This window comes from Monodon monoceros, unplaced genomic scaffold (assembly GCF_005190385.1).
Source record: "Monodon monoceros isolate NGI ecotype Baffin Bay Population unplaced genomic scaffold, NGI_Narwhal_1 Super_Scaffold_18, whole genome shotgun sequence".
NCBI lineage: Eukaryota > Metazoa > Chordata > Mammalia > Artiodactyla > Monodontidae > Monodon > Monodon monoceros.
This window is the reverse complement of record NW_021703774.1, coordinates 158,263,456-158,279,265: the sequence shown is the minus strand read 5'-3', so window position 1 is coordinate 158,279,265 and position 15,810 is coordinate 158,263,456. Positions and strand designations below refer to the sequence as shown.

The 15,810-nt window shown below is 48.2% G+C and overlaps 1 protein-coding gene across 2 annotated transcripts in view; it reads right to left on the bottom strand.

Annotated features, from left to right (window-relative positions):
* Positions 1-15,810, bottom strand: part of MECR (mitochondrial trans-2-enoyl-CoA reductase) — a 31,416-nt gene that overhangs the window by 11,569 nt on the left and 4,037 nt on the right. Inside the window, exons 1-3 of one of the 2 annotated variants that reach the window (XM_029230807.1) lie at positions 15,078-15,422; positions 5,934-6,031; positions 5,338-5,469 (exon numbers count right to left, since the gene is read on the bottom strand). In XM_029230807.1, the coding sequence (XP_029086640.1) occupies positions 5,338-5,469; positions 5,934-5,979 (178 nt within the window). In that variant the 5' untranslated portion in view covers positions 5,980-6,031; positions 15,078-15,422. Of the gene's footprint in view, positions 1-5,337; positions 5,470-5,933; positions 6,032-15,077; positions 15,423-15,810 lie in introns of those variants that run through there. The other variant, XM_029230806.1, reaches the window with a different exon arrangement.

The window sequence follows — 15,810 nt, the reverse complement described above, 5'->3', positions numbered from 1 at the left end:
AGAGAGAGAGGGAGGGAGAGAGGGAGGGAGGGAGAGAGAGGAGAGAATTACTTTAGATGGGAGTCAGGGACAGCTTCTCTGAGAAGGAGACAGGCTAAGAGTTGAATGATAGAGATGCAGCCTCTCAGAATCCACAAAGAACATTCCAGTGGATGAAGAAGCATGTGCAGAGACTCTGAGGCAGGACAGACATAGGAATGGAGCAGGAAGAACGCACACTGGAGGGGAGAGAATGGTGGGAAGAGTGGCTGGAGACATGGCTGACGCGGCACAGGCTGGACGGACGTCATACAGGCTTTCATGATCTTGACTCACAGTAACCGTGTGTTACAGTCTAACTCTGTACACGTACATACGTAAATACACGTACACATACACAGATTCATAACAGAAGCCAAAGTTTCACGGAACAATACTTACCCTACTCTATGTGATGTACTGTTATTTTCTGTTCTATTCTGACCAACTTTAACAAAAGAAAAATTCTGTTTGCAACCCACTGGAATGATTTCGCTAATGGGTCACAGCCTGCAGTCTGAAAAACATAAGGGCTCAGGGTCATGGCATAAAGAACAGCTTTTATTTTAGTGAATAGGAAGCTTTAATTTTCTTTTTTATTTATTTATTTATTGGCCGCACTGCACGGCATGCGGGATCTTAATTCCCCGACCAGAGATCGAACCTGTGCTCCCTGCAGTAGAAACGCAGAGTCTTAACCACTGGACTGGCAGGGAAGTCCCAGGAAGCTTCCAGGAAGCTTCTAATTTTAGAGAAGTCTGAGGTGATTGGATTTATGCTTTAAGATCACTTTGTTGCTGCGTGAAAAAGACTGTGGCGGGGGAGCGGAGGGGTGGGAAGAGTAGGAACAGGGAGGCCGATCAGGGGGCTTCTGGAGGGGCCCAGATGCGAGGTGATGGTTGCCTAGACTTTGGCAGTGGGGATGAGGAAAAGTAGATGGATTCGAGTTATGTTTTGAAGATAGAATCAACAGGATTTGATGAGCATTGGGTGACAGGTCCTCACCTGTGCAGGCGGGATCCTGTATAAAGCAGAGAGTCAGACAGATGCAGATTCAAGCCCTGGCTTGCCGCGCACTTGCGAAGTCACCTCAGGGAAACGACTTGGAGCCTTGTTAGCTTGGCGTCTGGTGGCTGTGATGTCTCAGGGGCCCTCGGCCTACCCTTCCAAAGCTCTCGAGTGTGACTCATGACCCAGTGGCTGGGGTTCTGACAGTGCCCTGGCTCTACGTGGTCCAGTGTGGGGAGCAGGGGCCAGCCTAGACCGCTAACTGTACTGCAGGAGGGGAGAGCCAAGGTGGGCTTTAGGGGCCAGGAACTGGCGATAGGAGGCAGGAACACTCTTTATTAAAGGCTGTGTCAATCCCAGAGTAGATTTCTGGCTGAGAAAATAAGAGGTTGAAAAACTGAAGGACTGCTTTGGAGTCCAGGAGGCGCCTTGTCTGTCTCTGGGCTTGGTGCAGCCTGGTTTCCAGATCTTCAGCGTCATCTTCATAACTATCACCCTCATTCATCTTAGTCAACGTTTACTGTACTCTACTCTGTGCCAGGCGCTTAGTGAATGGCTTTCTGTGCGTGAAATCAAAGGTGTTTTCTACTTCCCCTTAGCGGCAGGACAATGGAAATCCAACCCTTGACACGGATTTCTGGGGCTTGGCAGTCCCTAATCCTCTTCTTAAGAGAACCTGGGTGGGATGGGATGGGGGCAGCACCCACGTCAACCTCCAGGGCTTTAAAGTAGAAACGCTTAGACTTTGGAGTTGGAGAGACCTGCTTAAAAGCCCTGGCTCTGCCACTCACTAGTTGTGTTGACTTTGAATGATCACTTCACCCTTTTTGAGTTGCAGTTTTTCTAATCTATGAAATACAGAGAATAACACTCCCACTGTAGTGTGAAGATTGAGTGATGACATTGTACAGCCTGTCATTGTGCCTGGTACACAGTACGTGTGGAACATCCCTTGGTCTCCTATTCTGATCTGAATTCCCAGGCCCGAGTTCTGAGGACTCCCATTCCACACACACGTGCACCTGACCCTTAACCATCTCTGTCATCTAACGCAGGGGTCCCTAACCTATGGCCCGTGGGCCAAACTTGGCTCACCACCTGCTTTAGTAAATAAAGCTTCATTGGAGCATAGCCCACTTTTTATGTATTATTTATGGCTATTTACATTGGCAAGGTTGAGTAGAAGTGGAATGGCCTGCAAAGCCTAAAATATTTACTAATTCGCGCTTTAAGAAAAAAGTTTGCCGCAAATTTAGTGTTTGCAAAGATCATTGTATGTATTCCCTCAGTTGACACAGACAAGGCAACGCCTATTAGCTCCATTTTAGAGATGGGGAAACTGAGGCTCAAAGTAGCTGTGATTTAAACAAGGTCATGGGGTGGTGGTGGTGGAAGGGGGGCCTGTATCCCATTCCCAGGCTAGTGCTTGCTATGCCCCATGCTGCCTCAGGGGGGTTTGAGTGTTTCCAATGAGAAAGCCAGTTCACACATTAGCTGGCTCTGTCTCCCTTGGGATTGGTTGCATGTGGGAAAAAGCTGGCTACAGGCGCAGCAACAGCTGAGTAGCTCAGGGCATGAAAAATGCCCAAGATCTGGCCAGTTGAGGACTTCTCTCTTTAATGACGGCTACTCTACTAAACGGCAGTCTTCACTAGAAGAAAGACCGTGCCTGTTCACTGCTGTGTGTTAGAGCCTGGCACCCTCAGATGCTCACAAAATGTCTACTGAATAAACTGAGTTAATTAGCATCCTGACAATGATAAAATCCTCACCCCCATCCTCTCCTACTGCTTTAAAAGAATCACCTTTCCTCCGGGGAGAAATCCCTGCTCTGGCTATCACCCCCCCACACACGTGCAATTACGCACACACCTGGCACATGTCCTTTATTCTCTCCAACCTCACCAAGCTTCTAGGCCCACCCCGTCTCTCCAGTCCTACAGCACTACTTGCTCAGGCCCTCATCGTCTGAAGCGTTGATTGCTCAGCCACCTCCTCACTGGCTTCCTGCCTCCACCCTCTGCCTTTCCAGAGCATTCTCTGCACTGCACAGATCTGATCAAATCATTCCTCATGTTCACTCTTCATCAGGCCCCCAGTGACTGTGGATGCGAGCCCTGCACGACCAGGTCCCAGCCGACCCCTCCGGCCTCTTCTCCCTTCTCCCTATCCACCCATGACCCAGCCATACTGAGCTACCTGCAGTGTGATGATGCCCTGCCTTCTCCATCACCACACCTTTGCCCATGCCGCATTCCCTGCCTGGGAAGCCCTTCCTCCCATGGCTGTACTTCTACTGTCTTCCAGACCCAGTTCAAGCATCACTTCTCTGAGAAGCCTTTCCTGATGCTTCCCAAGATAGGGAACTCTTGCCTTTGTGTTCATCCTGTGATCACACCGCTCATTACACTGCACTGTATTAAGTGCTCTTTCCCCACTCCCAGCCAAGAGCACTTTGAGGGCAGAGACTGTGTCTGACCCACGTTGTGTGCCCTTCATTCTGCACGGGGGCTGGCCCGAAGCACCAGTCAGTATCCAGTGAATCCTTACAGATCTCAATTTGCTCACCTGGCTGTGCTCTTTCACTGCCAGGGGACTTTCGGAGAGGGTGGGGCCATTCTTGGCACTTCCCTGATCTCAGAGAAGGAAAGAACTTCTAGTAGACTCCTGGTGCTGTCTTCTCTTGCCTGGTACATTTTTCTTTCTAGAACTGCTCCTTCCTAACCTCTGGGGCTGTCGACCACAAGGCCTCACTCTGTACCACAGAGGTTGGCAAGACACTCAACCAGGGCAATTGGAGTGGCCTAAGCCCACCCCCTAGTGATAGGTTCATGGATGGGCAAGGATCCAGACAGGGCTGGTCAGAGCCCTTCTGGGGGATGGATATGGTTGTATTGGACACATTGTGGAGGACATGCTTCTTCGTTTGCTCTCAGGATGTAAACCTCAGGCTGCTGGTGGCCATCTATGAAAGGTATATATCAGAGTGGGTCTGAATCTTACCTCCACCACTTATTGGCTGGGTGACCTTGGGCAAACTGCTGAATCCTTTACATTTACTGTAGTCTCATCTGCATAATGGGAATGGTAACAGTATCTACATCACGTTGTGGGAATGACTGAGTAAATATAGGTAAAGTGCTTACAACAGTGCCTGGTACAAAGGGAGTGGTCAATATCTGTTGCTATTCCTATATCACTGTGTGGGGAGATCCCATTGGAGAGCTAATGAGAATAAGAGAAAGAGGTCTCATAGCATTGGTGTTGCTGGATCCAGCTGTGCCTGAAGCCTTCCATCTCTTGCACTTCCCAGTTCCACAAACCAATTAACTTCTTTTCTGGTAAAACAAGTTTGAGTTGACTCTCTGCAAGTTATAACCCAAAGGGTCCTCCCATTGGAGTGTAGTGGGAAAAACGGAGGAGACAGGAGTCCAAGGGGCTCTCCTTTTAGTTAGCTGTTTGCATTTGGACAAGGGCTTCTTCTTAGGTTTCAGTTCCTCGTATGTCCAATGGGGTGGATGTCAGCCCTGCTTCCCTCTTGTGGCTCCTGTCAGGATCCATCTGTATAATGTTTGTGCCTCAAAAACGACCAGGTGCGAAAACACAAATCTCACCAAAGACTCTTTACCACATGTCACAGAAAACCCTAACTCTCAGCGTGGCTTCCGCAGGCGGCCCCACCTGCTCTGTAGCCTCCCCTTCACTTTTGCAGTCTTCTCTGTGGCTACACTGGGTTCTCCTCCATTTCCCAAACTCACCCTTGTGTCTTCGCTCATTTCGTTTCCTCTAAATGCCACAATTTGGAGCGCATCTCTACCTACCAAAATTCATCCATCAAAGGTCCCTTCCAATGAAGTCTCCTCCATGAAGCCCTGTCATCCTTAAGGCTGTGTCTCTCTCACACGGAGTCGCCAGAAGTACCCTCTGCTTCCTGTGAACTTGCAGCACTCCCTTTATGGAGGTTGCTGGTTTGGAGATTACCTCAATTAGATTTTAACCTCCTGGAGGGAAGGGGCTGTCTTATTTGATTCCCCATTGTGCCCTACATTCCCTAGGGATGTAGGGATTCAGAGACTCATAGCTCCGATCAACATGCGCCCACAGTGATGAGAGCAGGTGTATCACCTCCTGAGCAAAAGAAACAGAACTGCCACTCTCCTGGTCCAGCTTCCATCCCCACTGGAGGTGGGTATATGGACTTAATAATAAACCCTGTGCTGTTTACTTACAGAGACAACGAACGGACGTGTATCTCGCGGGTGAAATAGGATCTGAAACAACAAAAAGCTGCAGACACCTGGAGAAACTCACCCAAACCAGCATTCGCTGGAATCACCCAGTCTCCTGGCTTCACCCTGGTCACACTGCTGCCCACTGCTACGACCTGTCCAACACCTTCATTCCCTCCAACAGCAGGCAGCTTGGGAAGGAGGCCATAATTTCCTAAGGGAGAAGAGCACAGAGCATCATCCAGTGAAGCCTGGGCAGTGAAAGAGCATGGACTTTGGAGTCAGACAGACCTCAGCCTGTTCTGGCCTCTGCCTCTGACCAGCTGTGTAACTAACCAACCTCTCTGAGCCCGAGCTTCTTCATCTGTAAAGGGGGATAATACTCCTCAGCTTCATGGTTATTATGAAGATTAGAGAAGATAATGTAGGAAATGAGCCCAGCATATCGCACACTTCACAAGGGTTGGTTTGCTCCCCGCTGCAATCTTCCTAACTCAAAAAGCCTCACATTCCAGGGAGGGGAGGCCAGAGAGGGCTCACACGGCCTGTAGGCGGCTCATCTGGAGAACAGCTGCTGCTAATCACAGGAATTTCACACCCACACCTGGGGAGGAATGAAACCGAGGTGGCGGCTAAGCAAAAAAGCCAATTAACATAAGCCACAGAAACCAAGGTTACCTTGGATCATATTAATGTCAGATGGATTGACAGGGGCTGCCAGCATCTTCACATGGACGTCTGATCCGCCCACAGCAGCCAGCTCCAGGTTCTTCAGTCTAAGCACAAAGCCAGAGAGAGATGTTCATGTCAGCCAGGCTAGCCAGGGAGTCTTTTGCTCAAATCATCTCCCCAAAGTAGGTCAGGCGGCAACATTTTTGAGCTGCCATTGTGTGCCCAGGAATTAGGGTTGTTAAGAAAGAGAGGAGCTATAAGGAATTAGTACAGGACACAGAGTAATGCTCATTAACTGCAAATGGAAAGTCCCTAGTGACCTTTCCACTCCACCACCCACTCTAGCGCAGAAAATAGCTAAAACTCCTTTGGGCATTGTTTAGTAGTGGTTAGCGATGCTAAGAATCACCTGGTATACTAATATTATGGATTCTCGGGCCCCAGGGCTGACCTACTGAATCAGAATCTCTAGATAAGGGGCACCCCAAGTGGTGAGGGAAATAGAGATGGCCCATGGAGTTGGGAAAGAACTCCCTGGGTGACTGTGGTTCACCCCCTGGAAGGATGTCCCTTCTGGATGAGGATCTGGTCTGTCAGAAAGGATGCTGGATGGAGAGCTGCGGGCCTCAGGTGTGAAACTCCATCACAGGATGGCTGCGTCACCGCAGGCAGGTTTCTTCCCTGCTCTAGGCCTTCGTTTCTCCATTTGTAAAATGGGGGTGATGCCACCCTCACCCCCACTTGCATTTGATCACTTCCAAGAGCTCTTCCCATTTCAAGCCTGTGTGGTAACTCAGAGTACTCACAGTGGGTGTGCTGTAGACATCAGGGGACTAACATCTTTATCCACTGGAATGTTTGTTAATGGGTAAAACCTGCCCAGTGGCAATGCCCATGTGCTGCTTTTTTTTTTTTCTAATAAAAGGAGACCTTCCAACCAGAAAGGACTGATCAGTGTATTAGACCAATGGATCCTCATGACTTTTAATTATCAGAGATTCCTTTTCTGTCTCTCTCCATACCTCTGAGACTTCATGTTTGCAGTGCTTTTCTCTGCCCAAATGTACTTGTTAATAATTCTCCTTATTTTTACTCACCAAAGGCAGATATAAAAGCCAACCAGAGGTTCTTAGCATTAGGCAACAGTGTCACTGCACTAAGCTGATGTAATTCCACCCACTTCCTGCTGAAATCTGATCTTTTAATTATACCTGAGGCTCCACTTGGGGTAAAAGTGTGATTTCTAAGAAATCGCTTGTACTAAGTAGTAATAATTGTGGCAGGCATTTGTGAGGTGTTTATTATACACCAGGTATAACACACCTGTGCTAAGGGCTTTAAACACATAATCTAAGATGTAACACCCCTGTGATGAAAGTATGACTATTCCCATTCTATCAAGCAGGAAATGAAGGCTCCTGGAGATGATGAAACTTACGCAGTGTAAGAGAATTGGTCAGGGTGGGGCTTATCCACTTTAAGAGTTGGCTCTCTTACTTACCTTGCTCTAAACCAGTACCTGAAATGAGCATGGGAATCCCTCTGACTGCCTACGAGGACCCCTGGGGACCCAACCTGGGAATCCCTGTACTGGATTATGACCAAAGTAAGGGAGGCCATGCTTTGCCATGATTGAGAAACAGCTGCAAAAAATCAAAATAAAAACACTCTCTACAGAAAATGGTTAACTAGGAAGGAGTTGATGACCAGGGCAGAGAGGATACAGAAAGGGCTTTTTTTTCCCTTTTAGGTTAAGTATTAAGGAATGTATGTTTTTGTTTTTGTTTTTTGCGGTACGCAGGCCTCTCACTGTTGTGGCCCCTTCCGTTGCGGAGCACAGGCTCCGGACGCGCAGGCTCAGCGGCCATGGCTCACGGGACCAGGCGCTCCGCGACATGTGGGATCCTCCTGGGCGGGGGCACGAACGCGTGTCCCCTGCACCGGCAGGTGGACTCTCAACCACTGCGCCACCAGGGAAGCCCGGAATGTATGTATTTATACATAGCTGGAGGAGGGAGAGTCCTCGTAATAATAATAACTACTGTTTGAGTATGTACCAGTCAGGCACGCAGCTGAGTGCTTTCCGTGTGAGCTTTCATATTATTCTGATTTTACAGCGGAGGAACAAAGGCGCAATAAATAACTTGTTTCAGGCCACCAAAAGTCGTAAGTGGCTGATATGGTTTGAACCTGGCAGTCTGACGCTAGAGAAGCCGGCTGGTGAACGGCTGACCCCACACCACGCAGAGGGCTGCAAGAGAAGCCTGGAGTAGTGGGCAGCCTTGACCATTGCTGGGCCTGCTTGGGGAGCTGGGGGCCAGGGGGAGGGCTCCACAGCCTCTCCACCAGGATAAGGAGGGAGGCGTCAGCCCAGACGGCACTGTTTCTCTGTGAACACATATGTAAGTCTGCCCTCCAGAGAAAAATCCTGCCCAGAGCAAATGGATTGTGGACTAGCTGCCCCTTTATATCATCCATACTGCTTCTCTCTTGCAGTTTGACAGATAATCAGAGTTTTTCTGTAAGCTGACAGAGTCCACGTGCTCAAGCTACTTAAAGACATTTTTTTCCTGCACATTTTCTACACGCTCTTCCCTCAGCCCAGAATTCCTTTTCCACAGCTTCTCTGCAAAGTGAGAAATTGAACTCACCCTTTAGGACCTGGCTGAAATTTTACTTCCCCTAAAGCATCTTTTTTTTTGTCATGATATATTATTTATTTATTTTTTAAAAAATCTTTATTGGGGTATAATTGCTTTACAATGGTGTTAGTTTCTGCTTTATAACAAAGTGAATCAGTTATACATATACATATGTTCCCATATCTCTTCCCTCTTGCGTCTCCCTCCCTCCCACCCTCCCTATCCCACCCCTCCAGGTGGTCACAAAGCACCGAGCCGATATCCCTGTGCCATGCGGCTGCTTCCCACTAGCTGTCTACCTTACGTTTGTTAGTGTGTACATGTCCATGACTCTCTCTCGCCCTGTCACAGCTCACCCTTCCCCCTCCCCATATCCTCAAGTCCGTTCTCCAGTAGGTCTGTGTCTTTATTCCTGTCTTACCCCTAGGTTCTTCATGACATTTTTTTTTCTTCTTAAATTCCATATATATGTGTTAGCATATGGTATTTGTCTTTTTCTTTCTGACTTACTTCACTCTGCATGACAGACTCTAGGTCTATCCACCTCATTACAAATAGCTCAATTTCGTTTCTTTTTATGGCTGAGTAATATTCCATTGTACATATGTGCCACATCTTCTTTATCCATTCATCCAATGATGGGCACTTAGGTTGTTTCCATCTCTGGGCTATTGTAAATAGAGCTGCAATGAACATTTTCGTACATGACTCTTTTTGAATTTTGGTTTTCTCACGGTATATGCCCAGTAGTGGGATTGCTGGGTCATATGGTAGTTCTATTTGTAGTTTTTTAAGGAACCTCCATACTGTTCTCCATAGTGGCTGAACCAATTCACAGTCCCACCAGCAGTGCAAGAGTGTTCCCTTTTCTCCACACCCTCTCCAGCATTTATTGTTTCTAGATTTTTTGATGATGGCCATTCTGACTGGTGTGAGATGATACCTCATTGTAGTTTTGATTTGCATTTCTCTAATGATTAATGATGTTGAGCATTCTTTCATGTGTTTGTTGGCAGTCTGTATATCTTCTTTGGAGAAATGTCTATTTAGGTCTTCTGCCCATTTTTGGATTGGGTTGTTTTTTTGTCCCCTAAAGCATCTTTTGACCCTCTTCTTGGCCCTGAAAAAAATCACTTGCTCCACCCTCAGTGCTCCCATTACACAGATGGGGGTGACTATGCCATTTAAGACCATCTAGTTTATGAAGTCTTTTCATACATTTTCTTCAACTGATCACAAAGCATAAATTCACATTCCTTTTCCAACTCCTGGAGCCGGATGTCCTCCAGAGTTCAGGCCCGCGTGTTAGCTGCACCTCTCCCTGGGGGATAGGCAGCACTCCCATCAGACACATTGTTTCTGAAGCAAAAAGTAGGAATATTCACACTACGTGGGTTGAACAGTGACCATATAAAAACTTCACGCCAGATTAGGTTTTGCCTCCAAATGAGTTATGAAAAAACAAAACTGCTAGTTTTCAGAGCTTTCTGGATTTTGGAGTGCAGATATGACTTCGGATTTGAATCCAGGTCTTTCAGACTCAGTTCAGGGTACTTTTTACTTATCGCTGAGTTTTAAAGTCAGAATGGGTGTTGTCTCCCTACGAGGCTGTAAGCTCACGGAGGGCAGAGAGCTTTTAGTCTTAACTCAGTGTTCGGCACAGCATCTGGGACCACAACAGTGCTGGAGAATGCTTCTTAAAGAAATTGTCCCATTTTCCTCTTTAGTGAGAAAATGTGGTGCAAAAGCAACAGTCAGGGAGTCAGGGGAGGGGCTCACACCCCAAGGACTTAGCTACTGAGGCTGGTACTTGCTATCCCTGGTCCTGGGCTGTTTAGGAAAATACCGCTGAACGATGGGTACAAATAAAAACGGAGATTGTCCTTAAGGGAGTTCAATCTAAGCAAAAACCCGCCTCGTTTCCTCACAGGAGAGTGCAGATCAAATCTGCAGTACGTTTGTAATTCTTAAAAATCTAGATGGCCGTGGTCAGGATAAGAATACAGGTAGCTCTCAGTTCATAGATGAAGGGTAGAACATGGATTTGGAGTGAAACAGGTAGTCCTGGGTGTGAATCCTACCTCAGTCATTGACCAGCTAGCTGAACCTCACAGTACTCATCTGTGGAATGGGAGAACACTAGAAGTCAGCTCATGGATTAGGTGAGTTAATGGACATAAAGCACTTGCTAGAGTACCTGATACACAGTAGATGCTGAAGAAATGTTAGCTGTTGTCAGAGGTGGGAATATCCAAGGAAACCTTTGAAACAGCTGGCTATACCTCTGAAAAAAATCAATGAATCACTCAAAGGAAGACGGCAACTTTTCGGAAAATGCAAGTAAATTTAATTAAACGAATATTTATCAACAGTCCTACTAAGTGCCAGGGACTGTGCCAAGGGCTTTAAAGATGAAAAAAATAGTATCTCCTGCCCAGGAGATTGATGGCGTGGGGACTCACACGTGGAAACACTGGGAGGGCGCTTGTAGTGCTAGAGCCAGCTGAGTGTGTGGCCAGCCGGAGGGATAGCAAAGGGTTACCAAAGGGACTTCGGAAGGTGTGATATCTTAGCTGAAGCTTGAAGGATAAACAGGAGCTTATGGGGTGGACTGAGAGAAACGAAGGATTTCCTGCCAGAGGGAATGGTAAAGAATCTGACCTGATGGCAGGCCAGGCACAGGTGCAGTCTAGGTTGGAGTTGTGGGAATGGAGAGAAGGATCTGATAACCTGGAATCTCTTAAATAAAAAGTGGCATTGATATCACTTGGCGACTGACTCCATGGGGGTGGCTGGGGGAGTCTTTGATGGCTCCCAGGCTTGGGCAACTGGATGTTGAGATAGGAGGAAAGAAGAGTGGCTTGGAGTGGGGGGGAAGGTGTCACATCTGAAGCCTGAAGCAGGTGGCCTGCAGTACGGAATGGAGCAGAGGGTGCTCTGCGCTGGACACACAGAGGTGAGTCAGCTGCGTGTAGGTGGAGTCTGGGATAGTGGATAAACTCATTCTGGGTGGCCTGGCTGGACAATTAAAGCTCCAGACACTGTGCTTAGCGTTCATATACAAGACGCTGTTGAGTCCTCAAATTGTCTGGAGGGTGTTGTCACCCCAATTTTCAGATGGGAACTGAAGCTCAGAGAAGTTAAGTAACTTGCCCAAGGTTAAGCTGTTAGTAAGTGGCAAGACTTGATCTCAAGCTTGACTCCAAAGCTCAGACTGTCGAACACTAAGCCGGCATCCCCTACACTGTGTGTGTGGAATCTCTGTCCTGGGAGATATTAATAGGTATTCCCTGGGGTCCAATACTTTTGGGAAACGCTGCCTACTAAACTCCCTTTATAAGATTCAAACTGCACATTAGAGTCATAAAGGCTCTGAGAAGTCCTCCAGTAAAGAAACCCACGTGGCTTTGTGTAACCCAGAGTTTCCAGAGTTAACTCAGTTGAGAACACTTCCCTCACAGCACACTGAGTACCCCAGACAGCAGCTTGAAAAGTGCTGCACTGGGCTGCAGCCTGCTCCCAGTTCTCTTCTTTGTCTTCTGGGAGCCTAGCTGCTCTGCACAAGTTGAAATTCACAGAAGTGGGAGGGAAGGGGAGTGGGGCAGGAGACGGAAAGTTGAAGCTGCAGACAGAGGTGGGTGAGGGCGGGGACAGGCCTGACACAGGCTGCTTGCGCAGGGGGAGGTGTGTTGGTCCAGCTGCGTCTCACCAGGAAGACCAGCCCCAGCCTGCCCCACGGAATGCCATCAATACTAGACACTGCTGTTCCTGCAGACAGTTCTAACAGCGTCGTCAAGGATACCATTCTGCCGAGACAGGAAGGAAAACCGGGCCGAGTCTGAATTCCAGAGTTGGACCTCGGGTGTAATGATAGCAATTTCTTCCTTGTTTTTTTTTGCTTTAAACTCACCAAAGGAACTGGTGGCTGTGTTATGGAGTGCAAAGGAGGCACCCAAACACAGCCTGGCTGGATCTCAAGACACTTTCCCAAGACTGTTCAGTCCCTTCCCCTGTGAGTAGTGGCGCCACGCGACTCGGAGGGATGCCTCTGCCTTCATTCGACAGATCCCACACTGGATAAGGTCACAATGGCTCCTTTGAGGCAAAGGCTGTACACCTGTGATGCCATATGAACTACAAGGGAGACAAAAGCAGGCAGAAGAAAGAGCCTTTTGAGAGGGGGGAAAAAGAGGCCAGTACTCTGGGGCCTGGCTCAGTTATGCTGGCCGTGTAAGGCGGGCATCGGCCAGCTCTGCTAAGATATCTTTCCTGCCTTCCGCATTTAATTAGCAACCATTTGTACTTATCTTGCATCTTCCACTCAATCACCTCAAAGTGGTCCCTCGTCATTTTGCGCAGGAAGAGTTGTCACGGGCCACGGAGACTTTCTCCTCTGCTCATTACAGAGAGCCAAGAATGTGCGTTCCATCACAGAGCACTGGGGGAAGGTAGCTGATGTCTTACGTGGCTCTCCTGGGTCTGTCTGCAGTCCCCGTGGTCACAAACAAGCCACCTTCTGTGATTTAGTGAAGTGCTGGGCATTTGATTAATCGTTAATAAGCAGGGCACAACCGGGCAACTGTGGAGGAAGCAGGGGATGCTGGTGGCCACAGCTGGGGGGCTTCTCATGGAGTCCTGGGCTCTCTGCCTCTCCCGGGCAAAGCTCACGGGTTCTGTGTTTCTTCGTGGTGTGCGGACACTCCCGCTTTCCTCCCTGCGCCTCTTCCGGGTTCTCTGCCTCCAAGTCATCTTGCCTTCCCACCATTCAGGACTTTTTGTTCTGCAGCACAATCGCTTTGAATGCAAGGGAATCAGAGACAGATGGCAACTTCTGCAAGTTTCTACCCAGGGTTGGCAAAGAAACCCTCTCCCTACCCTCTCAATCTCCTACTTCCCTCAACTAAGATTACCAGGAAGGTTGCAAGCCCCATAATATTCTACATCTGCTAACATCAGGAAACTTGCGTGAAGGGAGCTGCAGAGAGCCTGTTGCTTAGTCTGCTGAGGCCTAACTCTCCTTGCTGCCTCAGAGAGCTCGACTGGGCCACAGCAGGGGGCAGAGGCCCTGCCTGCAGCTGCTTTTCTCTTTGATGGGTAGGACGATGACCATGCAGTCCCTGCCTGCTGGGCCTCTGATTGTGTAACTAACCAATGGCAAAGGGGGCCCTTGGTGAAATCTTGTGCCCAGGACCCCTTATTTCAAGTCACATCGTTGCTCCCTGGAGCAAACACTGGCGAGCAGGCAGTCCAACACCTGCTTCAGCTTCACAGACTTGTCGGAGCTGGACAATTGTTGGATCAGAGGACTCAAACCTCAGAACCATTTCCATGGCTGCAGGATAATGTTAAGAAGGGTGCTGAGGCCTCATCTTGTCTTGGCAGGAAAAAGTGTTGTTTGGGGAGAATGAGGCAAAGAGGTGTGTAGGTTTTGAGGTACATAGAAAAGGGAGCTGTGAAGATTTGTCACTGGCACAGAAGACAGGGTGGGGGAATGGCACGCATTCCCATGTTTCCCGCTGCTGACCTTGGTCAACCCCTTTCTTTTATCAAAAAACAAATGAAAAGAATGGAATAGCACAGGGAACTATATTCAGTATCCTGTAATAATCTATAGTGAAAAAGAATATGAAAAAGAATATGTATATATAACTGAATCACTTCGCTGTATACCAGAAACTAACACAACATTGTAAATCAACTATACTTCAATAACCCCCCCAAACAAAACAAAACAACAACAAAAAAAACTGAAAAGAATGGAGACTGGAGTGATGTCCTCATTCTAACAATGGGTGGCGTGGGTGGGACTACAAGCCAGGCCAGTGCTCTTGCAGGTGGTCCCCAATGACACACCTTGAGCCACAGATTAGCCTCATGTTATCTTTGCTTTTCCTTCTCTAAAATGAAGACCCTTCCCACGCCATCCAGGGTGGGAAAGACCTGGAATCACACCAGCGTGCTTGCAGGAGCTGCTAGGAGAGGGCCGGATGATAAGAACTTCCTCCCAGACACTCTGCATGTTGGAAAGCCCTGGCCTACGGTGCAATCCCTCAGAGGTGTGCTGCCAAGTTTCACCCTCAGAGGAAAGAATGAGGAAAAGAGGGTAGAAGGGCTGGGCCCCAAACCCGGCCACGTCATGTGAAGTCAAGAGGGAAGGTAATGTAACGGTGTCACAGGATGTGAAATCCAGCTTGAGTCTGAATCCTGCGACTTCAGGCTCGTCCCTTCTGAGCCTGTTGCCACAGATTCCTCCCTCAAAGATCACATATGAGGGCGCCCAACAAATATTCCTTAGTCAGACACACCACATTTTCTCTTCCCTCTGGGCTTCTGCCCATGCAGGTTCTTCTACTTTCCCTCCTTGTATATGGCTCACCTGATCTTCTGGGGGACTCAACTTAGATCTCATGTCTTCAGAGAAAGCATTCTGACCACCCCGAGGGGGTAGGGTCGGGTGCTCATCTTCTGGGTGTCCACAGACTCTAAACATAGATATCATAGCACTTACCCCCTGGATCATCTCCTGGACGAGAATGTGAGCTCCTTGAGGGAAAAGGCCACAGATTATCAATCTCTGCACCTTCAGCACCTAGTGCTCAGTAGGCCCTTGAAGAATAAATGCTGGTTCACATGGTAGGTGCACAATGAGTTCTGTCCTCTCCTCCATTCATGACCACAGAAAATAGCTCCAGGAGACAAACAAGCAAACAAATCCCAGTTCTTAGGGTGCCAAACCAGAATGCTAAAATTTTTTTCAAAGGACTGTAATTCTGGTTTAAAAACCAAGTCATTTGCACAGAGTTTTGGTTTTAAACACTGACATCAACCGTAAAAAAGAAGAAATCCCCTGAGAGTAAACAGTGCCCTACAGTGAGAACTCACCACCTATACAACCTGGGTCCCCACCACATGCTCCCCCAAATTCCATCTGGCTAAGACAGAAAGGGTATTTGTCCAAAGGTTTCACAGCTTCATTTCATTCTGTGCTAGCAGCAGGCAGGTGAGAAAGCCATGATGACTAGGATGCTGTTTTATGAAAGTGTCAGGATCCTGAAAAGGCGACGAGACAGAGGATAGCACTCCTACCATCTTCCCTGGGGGTGGGGAGGGGGCTGTGCTTCCTATGAAGAGCAGAGACTTGGGGTCAGCTGAATGACCTAGAATTTCCCCTTCTCTTCTGACCTATCTTCTTCCCAGTATTATACTCCATCTCATGCTCAAAAAACATTTGCGATGACTGT